The sequence below is a fragment of the Notechis scutatus genome, chromosome 1, assembly GCF_049901735.1.
Source record: "Notechis scutatus isolate UNSWTSFEM ecotype Mainland chromosome 1, rNotScu1.2, whole genome shotgun sequence".
In the NCBI taxonomy this organism is placed as follows: Eukaryota; Metazoa; Chordata; class Lepidosauria; order Squamata; family Elapidae; genus Notechis; species Notechis scutatus.
Genome location: NC_142009.1, coordinates 155,625,674 through 155,639,600, shown reverse-complemented (window position 1 = coordinate 155,639,600; position 13,927 = coordinate 155,625,674). Strand labels below are relative to the sequence as shown.

Here is a 13,927-nt window from a genome sequence, read left to right as displayed (position 1 = left end):
GATGTTTTTAAGTAAGGGAAACCCAACAGAATATATTGGCGGAGAAAAGAGATCAACCCTTTTTTCCTTCCCATTATATAGTTTCATAACTAAAGATTTTCTTGCAGTGATGTTTCAGATTAGACAAAACACTTCCCATTTGATTTCCTGATTTACTACATGTATTATATATCATCCAACAATTAAACAGAGTATTTAAAATGCCATTAATATTGTGTACTATGACCTATTTTACATCTCTTAAACATTTGGGAGAACATTTACTGCAGTTCCTCAGCAGCAACTGATCAACCATCCCAAAGGTGTCACCTGTGTTTGCTCCTCAGGAAGCAGGTCATATATTGCTTCATGCATCTTTGCCATCTGCTTACAAATATTCCTGAAGCACATAGAAGGTACCGGAGCTTTCACTTCATACTGAAAATACAAATAGTAGGAGTCACTGAATTTGTCTTCTGGATTTTGACTAGCAACTTATTTGTGAGAGGATAAAATGGGAAGAGTCGTTGTAATAATTTCTCCATTCACCTCACGTGATGGTTCTGTTTTTCTTTGTGCAGGTCTCCTATGCAAAAATAGTACAACATGCCTATTCTCTGCAGTTTGGGACACATGAACTCTTACTAGGAGTTAGAGTTGCTGTACCATTACTCTATGAGGGACAAAAGCACAGATTATAATCCTAAGGGGTGGCATCAGTGCACTAGCACCCTACATGTGTCTTTCGCATGAGAACACTGCACTCACAGAATTGCCTGTGAGTTGTAGGTATGAGCGATGCTCCGGGGAAGAGAGTATTGTGGCTGCCATTATTCCACAGATATTGAAAGTACTGGTTTACTGTTTCTATTTTAGGTCAAAAATATATAGGTTATGTCTATAAGTAGAATAACAGTCTTACTGGCATGAAGCAATAGTACAAGGATAATTATTTTTAAGGTAGTATAATAATTTTTAAAATATTTCCTGGCACATGTCATTGAGAATGCTAAAAGAAAAGAGTAGGAAAAATACAGTCAAGTATCAGTTTAAGTTCCATGCAAAATGAGGAAATGAGGAACGTAATACAAATTAAGCAATATCATTCAATCCTCAGATTATTACCTTGGAAAGCAATTTGTCAAACAAAGTATCCATTATGGCTACAAGTTTAGTGGAAATTTCTGCTATGTGGTCATGGTAATCCTGGAATAAAAACATGATTATTATTCATATTATGTTAGACTTTGTCCTTGTGATAAATATCTATAAAATACAAAGTAAAACTAAAGACGATTTCATTGTGCCCCGCCCTTATTTACATCAGTTTTTTATTCCCATGAACTGCAGTTTGGAAAAAGCAAAAAATAATTCTTAAACTGTTATAGAAGGTATATGAAACTGCCTTTTCCTCAAATGTTCAGCTGTTTCTTTTTCACATTTTAAGCAAATGAGATAAATGATTGCTCTCTTCCAAGCACTCTACTTTTGATGGAGGATTGTTAACATCTGGGAATTTTTTCTTACTTCCCAAGAAATCTGGATGAAAGTGAACAAGCCTGTTTCTTACTAAATCCTTCCAAGGAGGATGGCATATTGTCTCACTTATAACAGGGTGTAACAAGCTGTAAATTTTGTGTGCTCAAAAGAACATTTCTGACCTGGAAACATTGATACTGCTGTCTATTTTTCTTTAGGAAGCATATAGCATACTTTGAGGAGCCAAATGTTCCCTTTTTGATGGTTTGTAGAACATTTAATACAGAAAGTAATGAGAAAAAATACCTTGGTAATATGGTCAAAATGCCTGAGCATGCTGAACTGTTTGGGCTGGAGGCGAGCTTCAAAGTGAGTCCTGATAACAGGAATGTAGTACACTATAAGCTGTAGGCAGCGTGATGAAAGTGCTAAAAATTGAAGAAACAAAAGGAAAATTGCAAGAGAAGAGTTTGACTTTATGCTAAAGGAGTTTTTTCATTGTCAGCTATACCGATGGTCTTGGTTAACAACCACTCATTCAGCAACTGTTCAAACTTAACTGTGCTGAACAAGTAGTACTTCAACCGGTTCTCCAAGTTCTGGCCCTCAAGGCACCCTTCGGTCATGTGATCATGATCCAAACACTCAGCAGCTGGCCTGGATTTTCAATCATCAAAGTATCCCATAGTCACGGGATTGAGATTTGCAACCTTCCCTGCTGACTTCCCACAGGCAAAGTCAATGGGGAAGTTGGAAACCATGATCATGTGACATCCTGACTCAACAACCTGTGCTGATTTGCTTAATGACATTAACATAGTCCCATCATGTCTCACTTTATGACTACCTAGTGATAGATATTCTGGTCTCAATTATCACTGCTAAGTAAGGACGACCTGTAGGACTTGTCCACTGTCTGCATTAAAGAGTATCATATTTCCATTAGAGTACAGCCTTGAAGGAAAAGGCTTGGACAGAAGGAACCACATTTTATGAACTGAATCTTACCATTATTTTTCTAAATTATAATATTCAAACACTTACGGCAAACAATTTGCCAGAAAAAAATTCATAAGCAAATATTCTATTAAGGTCAAAATTTAAACTTAAATTGGGACACTTTTTTCTTGAAACAAACAAAAAATCCTACAAATTTACAGAACCACAGAATGTTTTAAAACCACAGCCATACCTAGATTCTTTGTAGTTATTGTTTTCAAGCCAACCACTTGTAAAGCACCTGCTCCAAGTACTAACTGACAACTTCTTGAGTTGAAATACTGTATGAGAAAGAGAGAAGAATAAACAATTATTTAAGGATTAAATACAAGGTACTTAAAATTCAGGAATCCGATAGCCCCTCTTTTCACTAACTCGTGTTGTTAAATGGCACAGACTTTCATGAACTCCAGTTCACCTCATCAGATGCCTGGTAGCACTCTTTATTAAAAAGTATAACAGGCATGATATTCCCCTCTGAAAAAAAAAATCGGGGCTGGCCAGCCGCTTCCCTGGGGGTGGGGCTGAGGCCACCGCCCGGGGAGCGCCCGCTGCTTTCCCTCGCCAGGGCCGGGCGGTGGCGTGTTACACGGAGAGACGGATGGTCCGTGGCTGCCCAGCTCCCTTTTCCTGCCGCTCAGCGGCCTCCGCTCGCACTGCCCAGGCTCCGCACAGGTGTCCGGCTGGGGCTGTCAGGAGTTGCTACCGCCGGCGCGGCTCCGCGCGACTCCAGTCCCGCGTTGCCTTGGGAAGGGAAAGGCAAAACCGGGAGCTGCTGCGCCTGAGCCTCCGGTGCCGCTGCTGCTGTTGCAAAGCACCGCCGCGGCTCTTCCTTTTTGCCTTTCCCTTCCCGAGGCAACGCGGGACTGGAGCCGCGCCGGCGGTAGCAACTCCTGACTCAGGGGGCCTCCGAGGGGAGGGGAAGGAGGAAAAGAAGGGGGGAAAGGGGGGGTGGGCGATTTCCAAAAAAATCGGAATTCCAATTTTAATCGGAAGAATATCATGTCTGGTATAAGCTGCAGCACATGAAAGTTTATGTCTTTCAATAAAATTAGTCAAAAAAAGATGCTACCAGGCTCCTTCCGACTTCCTGTTACCAAGGGAAAAGTTTATTACACTATGAAATACCAGTGCTTTTAATCTTACTATTTAGGTTCATTAAACAACTGTGTGAAAGCAATGCTATAAAAACCCTTGCAAGTACATTCCTTGCATTGAAAATAGACTGGAAGCAGTTGTACCTTTAGTAAATCAGACAAGCGAGTGAGCATATCAGTCAGTATGGAGGGAATATTTTCCACACACTGGCAGTATTCAAGGATGATTCTAATTAATAGCAACACTGTCCTGTAAGGTAAAGAATTGAAGATGCCATTAAAATCATAGTACATACTGGAAGCATATGAACATTAACAACTTCGTCAGTGAAAAAAAATTAGTTGACAAAAACGGCACTTTGTAAAGAGTGTTAGCAAAGCACTGAAAGAATTAAGGCAACTGCGCCCTTTGAAAGGCTTACACAACTGCCTCGAAGACAGACTTGGCTTTAATGCAGCTTCTTTAATGCTACGAGAAGTGATGTTTTGCCAATTTCAAATTTACTTTTCCATTATAGAGGATCCTTAAAGGATTTTACAGCACTACCAATGAATGTAATGTAGATACATTTTCTGCTAATCAGGCTGTTTCTTCTCTTTTTTGTCATATTTAGTTTATTTTAATTAGGTATCTAGGGCCTTCATAAAACAGTACAGTCACTAATCATCCTCCCTCCCAATGCAATTTTTTTAGTATTTCACTATTGGAAAGAATTGAAAAGCATGTGTATTTGTTTTTAATAAACATAGATTGATGAGTAAGTAAATAAATTTTACTTTGTCACTTTCAAATTTGAAGTGCCACTGGAAACAATTTATTCATCACTGATGGAAAAGTACGATTCAGTGATCATTAGAAATACTAATTATTTTAATAACATAGAAAGTTGTGATTTTCTGCTTCAGAAGAGCCAAATACATATTTACAGAGGAAGGCAGATTCAATAAACCACATTGTTATAAATTTAAAGTACATGTTGCACCACACTATGAAGATTGTGTATATCAATTAGCAAATATGTTAAACAGAGTCTAGTAAAAGCATAGAATTGCTTATTATTCATTTTAATACTCACAGGTATTAAAAAATTATTTAAAGATTTACCTCCTCTCATATTTATGTAACAGAAAGATGAAATTTACTTTAGAAGCCATTTTAAATGTGTCCTGTCAAATTAAATATAATAGATGCTAAGAGAGAAAAGGCTTTTCAACCAATGGTGCCTCAATTGTGTAATAGTTCCCTTCTATAGAAATTCTTAACACCAAGTGAGAACTTATTTATTTTCCAAAATTGATAAAAACACCTTTTGGTTTTGTTTAAGATCTTTAATGTTTTAGCTTTGTTATTTTAAGTTTCCATTTTTGCTATTTTTAAAAATTTGCATGATAAATCTTTGGAAAGTTCATATCTGTTTGATATTAGTGTTTCTGAGTGTTTATAAATTTGTTAATTATCCAAAAAGAACATTAACTGACCTTATATGAATTATCTCAATAGGTACTTAAATACATTGCTTTCAGTTTATTCAATTTCTTTTTATTGTGTTGTAATAAATCTTTATACATTATGTTATTTCAATACACTGATATTTATATGACATAGTTACAAATTCTTGACATTGTATTATTTAGATAACTTAGAATATTGGAAATAAACAAAAGAAGTAAATATTGTACCAGTATTAGCTACAGAAATGTGTTCAGTTTATTAATTAACAAGTTCATATTAGAGGACCATCATTTATATGTATATAAATAAATATACAGATCTCTTTCACTTATGGTATTAAATGCCATAGCAATCCATTATATTAATTTATAAGACATATTAAAAATATCTTAGTATTTTAATAAAACTCAATCCCACTGTTGCATATTGGATGTACTATTGCTACGTAATCAGGTGAAATAAGATTCAAAATAAAATTCAGCACCGCTGAATCACCAAACAACCTGTTCCAACAGTTTCATATAGGTGCTAAAAAGGAGGGAAAAAGGACCAACCCCTGAAGCACTCTCTGTGTTAGAGGTCACTGGGTCAAGTTCTCTTCCCCCTATTGGAACATCTACTGAGGAAGGACTGGAACCACACAGAACATTTCTCATCTCAACCTCTAGAGGCAGACCAATAACATGGTACTATTCCGCTTATTAGAGGTTTAACAAGGCGGGTGGGTGTATGGAGACACTTCACCTATCCAGTTCATGACAAAGATCATCCAAGTGAGCAATGCTCTTTCCATCCCAAGCCCTGACCGAAAATCATCCAGATAATTCATTTCTTCTGCTGCACGGTTTATCCCCTATCATCTCTACAACTTTGCCCAAAAAGTGAAGACTGGCATCCAGGCATTTGAGGTGTTTTCCCCATTTCCAGATTCAGGGGTGGTGTTTTCAGGACTGAACGCACCACTGCCTCTTTCAAGGCTGATGGAAACTGCCCCTCTGGGAATGAGGAATTGATAATTTGTTGAATAAAAGTCTTCACACACATACCACTTTCTATACAAGCCAAAAGATATTGATTTCCAACCAGAAGAAAACAGAGACAGTGACAGAAATGTTACTCAAGATAACAAGTGGCAGAAGATAACTGAGACAGCACCCTGTCTATTTCCTTGGAGGACACACATCAAAATAAGTCCCATGTACCAGTTACCACCAAAGACTCTGTCCAATAGCAACCAAGGCCAGGGGTGGGATTCAAATTTCTTAACAACCGGTTCTGTGGGCGTGGTCTAATTTGTGGGTGTGGCTTTGTGGTCATGTGACAGGTGGGAGTGGCTTGCTGGCTGGGTGTGCCTGGGGGGTCATGTGACTGGAGTGGGCGTGGCCAGGTGGCCATGTGACTGGCAAACCAAATGTAAGTGGTCCTCAATGACCAGGTCCTTGCTTAATGGCCAGTTGCTTAGCAAGTGTTCTAATTTATGACTGACCTCCACAGAGTTACTTGGCCTGTTTTGGGTGTTTTGACAGCCATACACACACACACACACTTGTGACCAGTTACAACATCCCACACAGTCTTGTGACTGAGGTTTTCTATGTTTTTTGCCAGTTTCCAACAATTCTTTCTGGTTTCTGGTTAAAAATGCCCATTGGGGAAAATGGACTTTTTAAACAACAGTGTTTGCTTAATGACCACAAGGTTCACTTAATGACCAGGGTGCTTGCCTAACCCAGGGGTCTGCAACCTTAAACACTCAAAGAGCCATTTTTCTATTTTCTTTTAAACAGGTATCTCTGTCTCTTTCTTTCTTTCTTTCTTTCTTCTTTCTTTTTCTTTCTTTCTTTCTTTCTTTCTTTCTTTCTTTCTTTCTTTCTTTCTTTCTTTCTTTCTTTCTTTCTTCCTCTTTCTCATCACACTGTCATCTTTTTCTCTTTCTTCCTCATCTCTCTTTCTCTTTCTCCCTTTCTGTTTCTCTTTTCTCTTTCTCTCTCATATACAACTGCTAAGATTGGAAGCTGTTTTTTTTATAATCCTATTTCTTTGCATTTTTTTTTCACACCCATTTGTGTATATGTATCCAATATTCTTTCTTCCTTTCCCCTATGTGTTCAAAATGGGCAATGATTTTGTATGTGTGTGTGTATAGCATGTGTATATATGTCACGTCAAGGGGTGCCTCGCCTGGCCCCTCCCCTCCCAGCCATTCCTTGTCACACCCAGCCTCAACTTATCTATAGTTCTATAAAAATGTTGTTCCCCTTTTTTGACTTTATTATCTACGTACTACAGATGTACTTTCATGGACCACTGAAAGGAGGAAATGGCTCACATGCTTTGCGCAAGAGGGTGACAGGCAACAGGGGCTGCCAGAAAGAAGGGGGGGGGGGGCAATGTATTTTCCAAAGCACCAGAAGACAAACAAGAAGCAATGACTAAGACTAAGGAGAAACTTCCTGACAGCGAGAACAATTAACCAGCTTACCACCAGAAGTTCTGGAGAATTTTAACAAGAGACTGGACAGTCATTTCTCTGAAATGGTATAGGGTTCCCCCCAAGGTCCCTTCTAAGTGTTATTCTGTCACCTTTCCCAGGACCTCTACTCAGAGTTTAGCATCCTCAGTTTTCCTGCCTGAGCAGGGGGTTGGACTAGAAGACCTCCAAGGTCCCTTTCAACTCTGTTAAACACACCTGTATTTATGCTCTGGACCATAGACATGTAAACCCTGAAAAGTACCTGGGCAAAAGAAAGGCAGTAAAATCATTCTAGGTGTAGGGACACACACACACACACACACACCTCTATGATTCTGTAAGGATCTCCTGGTGGAGCAGGGGATTGGACTAGATGATCTCCAAGATCCCTTCCAGCCCTAGATTGCTGTGCTGTTTCAGAGTCTTCTGAAGCCAGGGTTTGTGTCCTTCCTTCCTCTCCTTTTTTTCTCTCTCCCTCCCTCCATGTATCTATCCATCCATATTTTTCATTCACATTCTCATCCCGCCCTCTCTTTTTCTTTCTTTGTCCCTTCCATCTCTCCCGTTCTTTGTCTATCCCTTTTTTTCCTTTCGCTTCCTTTCTCTTTTTCCTTCTTTCTCTTTCTTTTTCTCTCTCTCTCCCCCCTTTGTATCTCTCTGTGTCTCTCTCTCTGCCTCTCTCCCTATCTTCCCCCCTCTGTGTCTCTTTCTCTCTCTCTCTCAAAGCCAACTGGGCCAAGACAGCAAGTTCAGACTGGCTGAACAACGATCATGGAAGTGTCCCTTCAAGCGACCCTCCTCCTCTCGCGACCGGAGGCTATGATGGGGCCGTGTGTGTGTGTGTGTGTGTGTGTGTGTGTGTGTGTGTTTGCCAAAGCATAGCAAAACCGGGCGTGGGGCGGGCGGTTGCAGCTGGCAATTGTTCAGCCAGTCTGCATTCCAAAACAAAGAAATGAAAGAAGTAGGGAAGAGCACCAAGGAAGGAGAACTTGCTGGCTTGGCCCAGCCGCAGATTTGAGGGAGGGGGAGGGCGAAAGAGAGAGAAAACACACACTCACACACAGAGTTGGGGAGGTGTGTGTGTGTGCACGCTTTACCTTTTAAAATTGTTGATTTTCTTTATCTTTGAAAAATCCCGGTAATGTCCTTTATTTATGCCCTCTTTAAAAGATTCATAGCATGTGAATAGCATGTGAATAACACAATTATCCCAAAGGGGGGAAAAAAAAGAACATTGGTTTGTTGAGGCTCAATGATGGCTAGAAACAGTATCCAGGAACTTGAAGGCTTAATTTCATGCAACTTTTGCATGGATGAAATTTCTGCTCCTGTTGCGTGGGAGGTTGGTTGGGGCTCTGGAAACTGGAAGGGAGCATGTTGCTTCTGGAATACTTACAGGAGTATAGTTTTCTCTTTCTTTCTCCCTCCCTCTCTGTTTCTCATCTCTCTCCTCCATGGCAAGAGCAGCAGCTGTCAGTCAGTGTCTCAGGAGAAAAGTTGCCCACCCCCACATATTCCTCCCGTCTTGTCTTGAGTAGCCTCACGCAGCATCAAACTTAGCACCAAATGAGAAGGCGCCATTTGTGAAGCGCGCTAAGTTTAAAGGTGCTGCACAGCGCGTTCCCCTCCCCCCATATTTCCCTTGCCGTGAGCAGGCTCGCGCTGCGCAGCACCTTTAAACTTCACACATTTTACAAATGAGGTGATTCCAGCGCCATTGTCACTACATTTGTGAAGTGCGGCTCCCCCTGTATTTCCCTCGCTGCAAGCAGCCTTGCGCTGCGCAGCACCTTTAAACCGCGCATTTTACAAATGAGAAGGGGATTCCAGCGCCATTGCCGCCACATTTGTGAAGCGCGGCTCCCCCCCCCACATATTTTCCTCGCTGCAAGCAGCCTTCCCAGCCTCGCTTCCCCAAGGGGGAAGCATAGCAGGGGGAGGAAAGGCAAGCTGTTGAGCCCCGGCCCAGGGCTTGCCATACCCGGGGGGAGGGATGAAGCAGCAGTGAGATGGCATTGGTGATGGGGGCAATGGTGCCCAAGGAACACAATGGCAGCGATTCTGGCGGCATTGGGGCTTCCAGGACCAGCTCCCCACCCCGCCATCCGTCAGCTGTTTGTGTGGGCAAGGAGGGGCGGGGCCAGCTAGGGGTGTGATTTGCTGGTTCTCCAAACTGCGCAGAATCATAACATCCGGTTCTATAGAACCAGACAGAACCAGTAGAATCCCACCCCTGACCAAGGCTATAGCAAATCCAAGCAACTTTATTGGCAGAATGCTGCATAAACCAGTGACAGTTGGAGAGGATCACAAAACTGTTTTTTTACCGGAATAGAATTCACCACCCTGTACAAGGTCACTGGATGACAGCCATCCAGGCAGTAAAATAGAATACTTTGCCTCTCTTATTGTCACAGTGTAGGCCTGAACATGGTACTACCCATCCTTCTAGATTTTCTCCACCGGCATCTAGGCATTGTTGAACGACATCTCCCAAGGGATCTCCGTAAACAAAGAGTTATAAAGGATCAAAGACGCCACTCAAGAGTAATAACATGCAGGGCTCACCTTGCCTCCTGTTAGTAGATGCTTATCAGCCACTGAACAGAATCACCCATCAGAGAGCTATGAAATTTTCAAACACCCTTTGAAATTCAACTGCACTGAATGCCTAGGGCAGACTATATGAATCAGTTTATATCTAAGTTTTAATATATTTATATTAAAATAGATCATATCTGGATATTTTAAATCAAAATTATGCAAAATAATGTTATGAAGGAAACGGAAAGTTTATCTTACCCAACTACAGCATATTTTTGTCCATCAACAATAAGAAAATCAGTTGGCTTTCTTTCTTCAGCTATAAACAAAAAGAAAAAATACTAATGGCAAAACATAGAATGCTCTAAAATAAATGTTAAATCATTTATTTTATTTTTATTTATTTTTATTTATTTGTCAAAAGCTTACAATATAACAAAAACAAGAATAAACATAAGTTTAAATACAAGAAATAGAAACTAATAATTGGGGACAATAAGACAAGGACGGTAGGCACGATTGTGCACTTATGCACGAAATCAATCTCATTAAGTTAGTCCTCAACTTATGATTTCAACTGGAATTTTGATCATAAGCCATCATGTGACCACTTTTCTCACTGACCACACTGCCCGTTCTCCCGGTTGCTGGCCTCTCAGGAATGGGGAGGGGAGAAAGAGGGCCTATGGGGTAATGGGCCGAGCTGGCTGAGGCCTTCTGGCTCACAATGGAAAAAAGTGGAGTTGCTTACATTTTTAAGAGTGGGAACACTGCCAAGCACCAGAATTTTGATCATGTGACCACTGGGGCACCCCAGCAGTCAGAACTTCAAGCGACTTCTAACAGTCACTGAACAGTTGTAAGTCAAGGGGTACCTATAATACATTCTCATCTTCTAGTTCAGTAGTTCCCTAACTCCATGGGCATGGCTACTTTTCTTTATCTATGCAATGAGACACACAAAGCAAGCTGCTACATTATAGTGTTTAGAGCATCTTGAAGCAGCAAATCTTACGATTTCACTTTCCTTTTGTCATGAAAAGGATATGTTTCGTGGATAAGACAACTGGAAACAAGGCACTCCCTATTTCCTGAAATGAAAACTCCTCAGAACCCACATGGTGTCAAAAGGTGAGGCCTCAGGTAGGGTCCAACACCTGATATTGTTCATCCCCATAATGGATTAATTTGGGGAATTAGCAACCTGGCCCTCCAGGGAGATCCTACATATCATCTGTGTCACAGGCAGCAAAGAAATCCAGGAAATTATTTCTGAATTGTATGCCAACGAGTGAAGAGATTGCTAGAGAGGAATGAAATAAGCCAGGTTCCCTCTCCGACCAGTACAGAAATCAAGTGGATTATCAGAGAAGGAAAGCTTGTTCCAGCACAGCATGCAACTGACTGCTCAAGCCTGACAGACACAAATATTTTACAGAATAGTAATTTGTAAAAGGTTACAACGAAAATGGTTTGGCCTTAAAATTAAAATCATGTCAAGAAACAAAACTCTTAATCAGTGTTTAAGTTTTGAGATTGAAAAATGAGCCCATTATTCTATCAGAAAATATAAATGGCCCACAACTTCAATAACTGAAAGGAGGCTGAAACTGTCATTTGCTCAAAAAGCACTTCTTTTTTCCAAATTCCAAAATGTAACCAAAAAAGTAAATAAAAATAAAGTGTTGCTTGAGGGATACTCGCACAGAAGGGCAGAGTCTCATGGCATTCTCCCATGTCTTTACCCTCACAAATCATAATAATTGACATATTGTTAGCCCCATACTTTACTGTAAAGGGGTAGCTATATTTTACAAATAACTGAAATGAATGATTTGTTTACTTATGTTCTGGAGTTACTATGTGGTTAACTTGGCTATTCTAAGAAAATGCACCCTTTTGGCAGAATCTTGAATGAAAAAAGGCTTAACCTTACTCTTCCAATGAAATATAAAGAATTACATTTAATTTCTTTAAACTTTTCTCACTCTGGATTAGGAGCAAGCCATATCCCAGGAGTATAGCCTGCAGGTTACATGAAGACATTTCAGATTTACTTTTAATTTCATTTCTCAATAAGTGTCCACTGCTTTAGATTCAGTTCAGAAGAGGTTCGGAACCAGTGGGTGTGCAAATTTAACCTGTCTGTGACTCATTAAAACAGCTATGTTTACTTCTAACTTTAATGAGTCCCAGAGATAAGTATTATCCTTATCAAATTGGTCTTTCTCTTCTCGAACTGAAGAGCTTGGTTATAATTCATAATGGTTTTGCCTGTCTAAGTTTGCCAAAGTACATTCACATGCAGCAGTAGAATAATCTAGAATCTACTGAGAGAAGACTCACCTCCTGCTTTTTTCTCTGGTAAAGCAATTTTGCCATCTGATATAGAATCAACAAGATCCTGAAACTCTGCAGGAACATCAGCTTGCTTCCAGCGTTCATTATCTAGCAGAAGACTATTTACATACAAAAAGAAAATGGGGTTTAAAGGGGGAAAAAACTGTTTCTTGTCTCTTGCATCCATGTTCATTTGAAATTCAACATTAGGAATGTTCTAACTAAGGGGCAAGCTGCAGCATCAATTTCTGGAGATTTTTATTTTAATATTTTTTAAAATCTCTTTTGGGTTCATAATGTTAAGTATTATTTCTGACCCCATGCTGTGTAAAAATGAATATACCATTTGGGTAATGAGTTTACCATTTTTATATTTTTCTTTTGATTTACTGACCTTCTATTAACTTTGAAGCCAAAGTTTGGATAAACACTCATGAGAACCTTATATGAAACAGTGACCCGGAGATGAGCGGTTGAGGAACGGAAGCCATTTATTCCTTCCTTAGCCCAAGTGAAGCCTTTTCTACCACTGCAGTTCAGCCACTGCAGGCTTCGTTCTCCAATCGATCAGTTTTCTTAAGGCATCTGATGCTAGGATGCTGACTTATCTGAAAATCTCTACATGTACACTGATAACCTGGAATATTTTATCCACTTTGTTTACAAGTCTTTGGCCATGAGAAATATGTGTCAGGAAAATGGAGGGAGATGATTACGGGTAGAAGGGTAATATAGGCAGAGAGGTTAAAGTGAAACTAAGGGAGAGTGTACATAGTTATAAGGATCGAAATTTAAAGGGGACCATGCTGGAAACTGAGTTGATCCTTGAATTGCATTTATTTCTCCACTCCCAAGAGAACCTGGAAGGTCAGTGTGTGTAAGAGAATTAGAAGGGAAGGAATAGTGAATTGTGAAGATGCGGAAGGGAGAAAAGTGTTTTTGATCATTTTTGGTCTGTCACATCCCTTCTGAAATCCACAGCGGTGCTCTATTTACAGAAACCTAAAAAGTGACTTAAAATTAACTATCATTTTATTAATTTAATATGGATTCAGTATGCTTCTTAGGCTCAGAGGTAAATAATTCAGGTGGAATGCAGTGGATTTCAACTCCATTTTTTACTGTTTAGAATGCAATAAGGGCTATGTAACAAACACACAAATACCTCAGCTTAGTCTTTCTTTCCTCATGGAATCTATTTACAAATCTATTAGCTTGGCTTTGAAGTGCGCCCCGCAATGACATACTCTTTCTACCACATATCTGTTCTGTATCCAAGATGAATGTTTCCATTAATCGTGAAAGAGCAACAAACTCTGTAGAATTCAGTTTCTCCAGGAATCCATCCTAAAGGGAGAAGAAAAGTTGATGCAGTAGCACTCTACTTATTTTCATTTTTCCAACCCTATACAGGTAGTCCTCCACTTATAACAATTCATTTAGTGACTGTTTAAAGTTATGATGACACTGAAAAAATTGACTTATAAACCATTTTTCACACTTTATGACCATTGCAGCATCCCCAGTCATGTGTCAGAAGGTTGCAAAGGGCGATCACATGAC

At 39.9% G+C, this 13,927-nt stretch overlaps 1 protein-coding gene across 3 annotated transcripts in view; it reads right to left on the bottom strand.

Moving 5' to 3' along the window:
• The window catches only part of VPS54 (VPS54 subunit of GARP complex), a 52,477-nt gene that overhangs the window by 5,947 nt on the left and 32,603 nt on the right, over positions 1-13,927 (bottom strand). For all 3 annotated transcript variants that reach the window (XM_026668434.2, XM_026668436.2, XM_087949112.1), the window contains exons 15-22: positions 13,530-13,711; positions 12,371-12,483; positions 10,283-10,343; positions 3,699-3,804; positions 2,651-2,738; positions 1,765-1,886; positions 1,105-1,185; positions 310-417 (exon numbers count right to left, since the gene is read on the bottom strand). In XM_026668434.2, the coding sequence (XP_026524219.1) occupies positions 310-417; positions 1,105-1,185; positions 1,765-1,886; positions 2,651-2,738; positions 3,699-3,804; positions 10,283-10,343; positions 12,371-12,483; positions 13,530-13,711 (861 nt within the window). The remainder of the gene's footprint in view (positions 1-309; positions 418-1,104; positions 1,186-1,764; positions 1,887-2,650; positions 2,739-3,698; positions 3,805-10,282; positions 10,344-12,370; positions 12,484-13,529; positions 13,712-13,927) is intronic.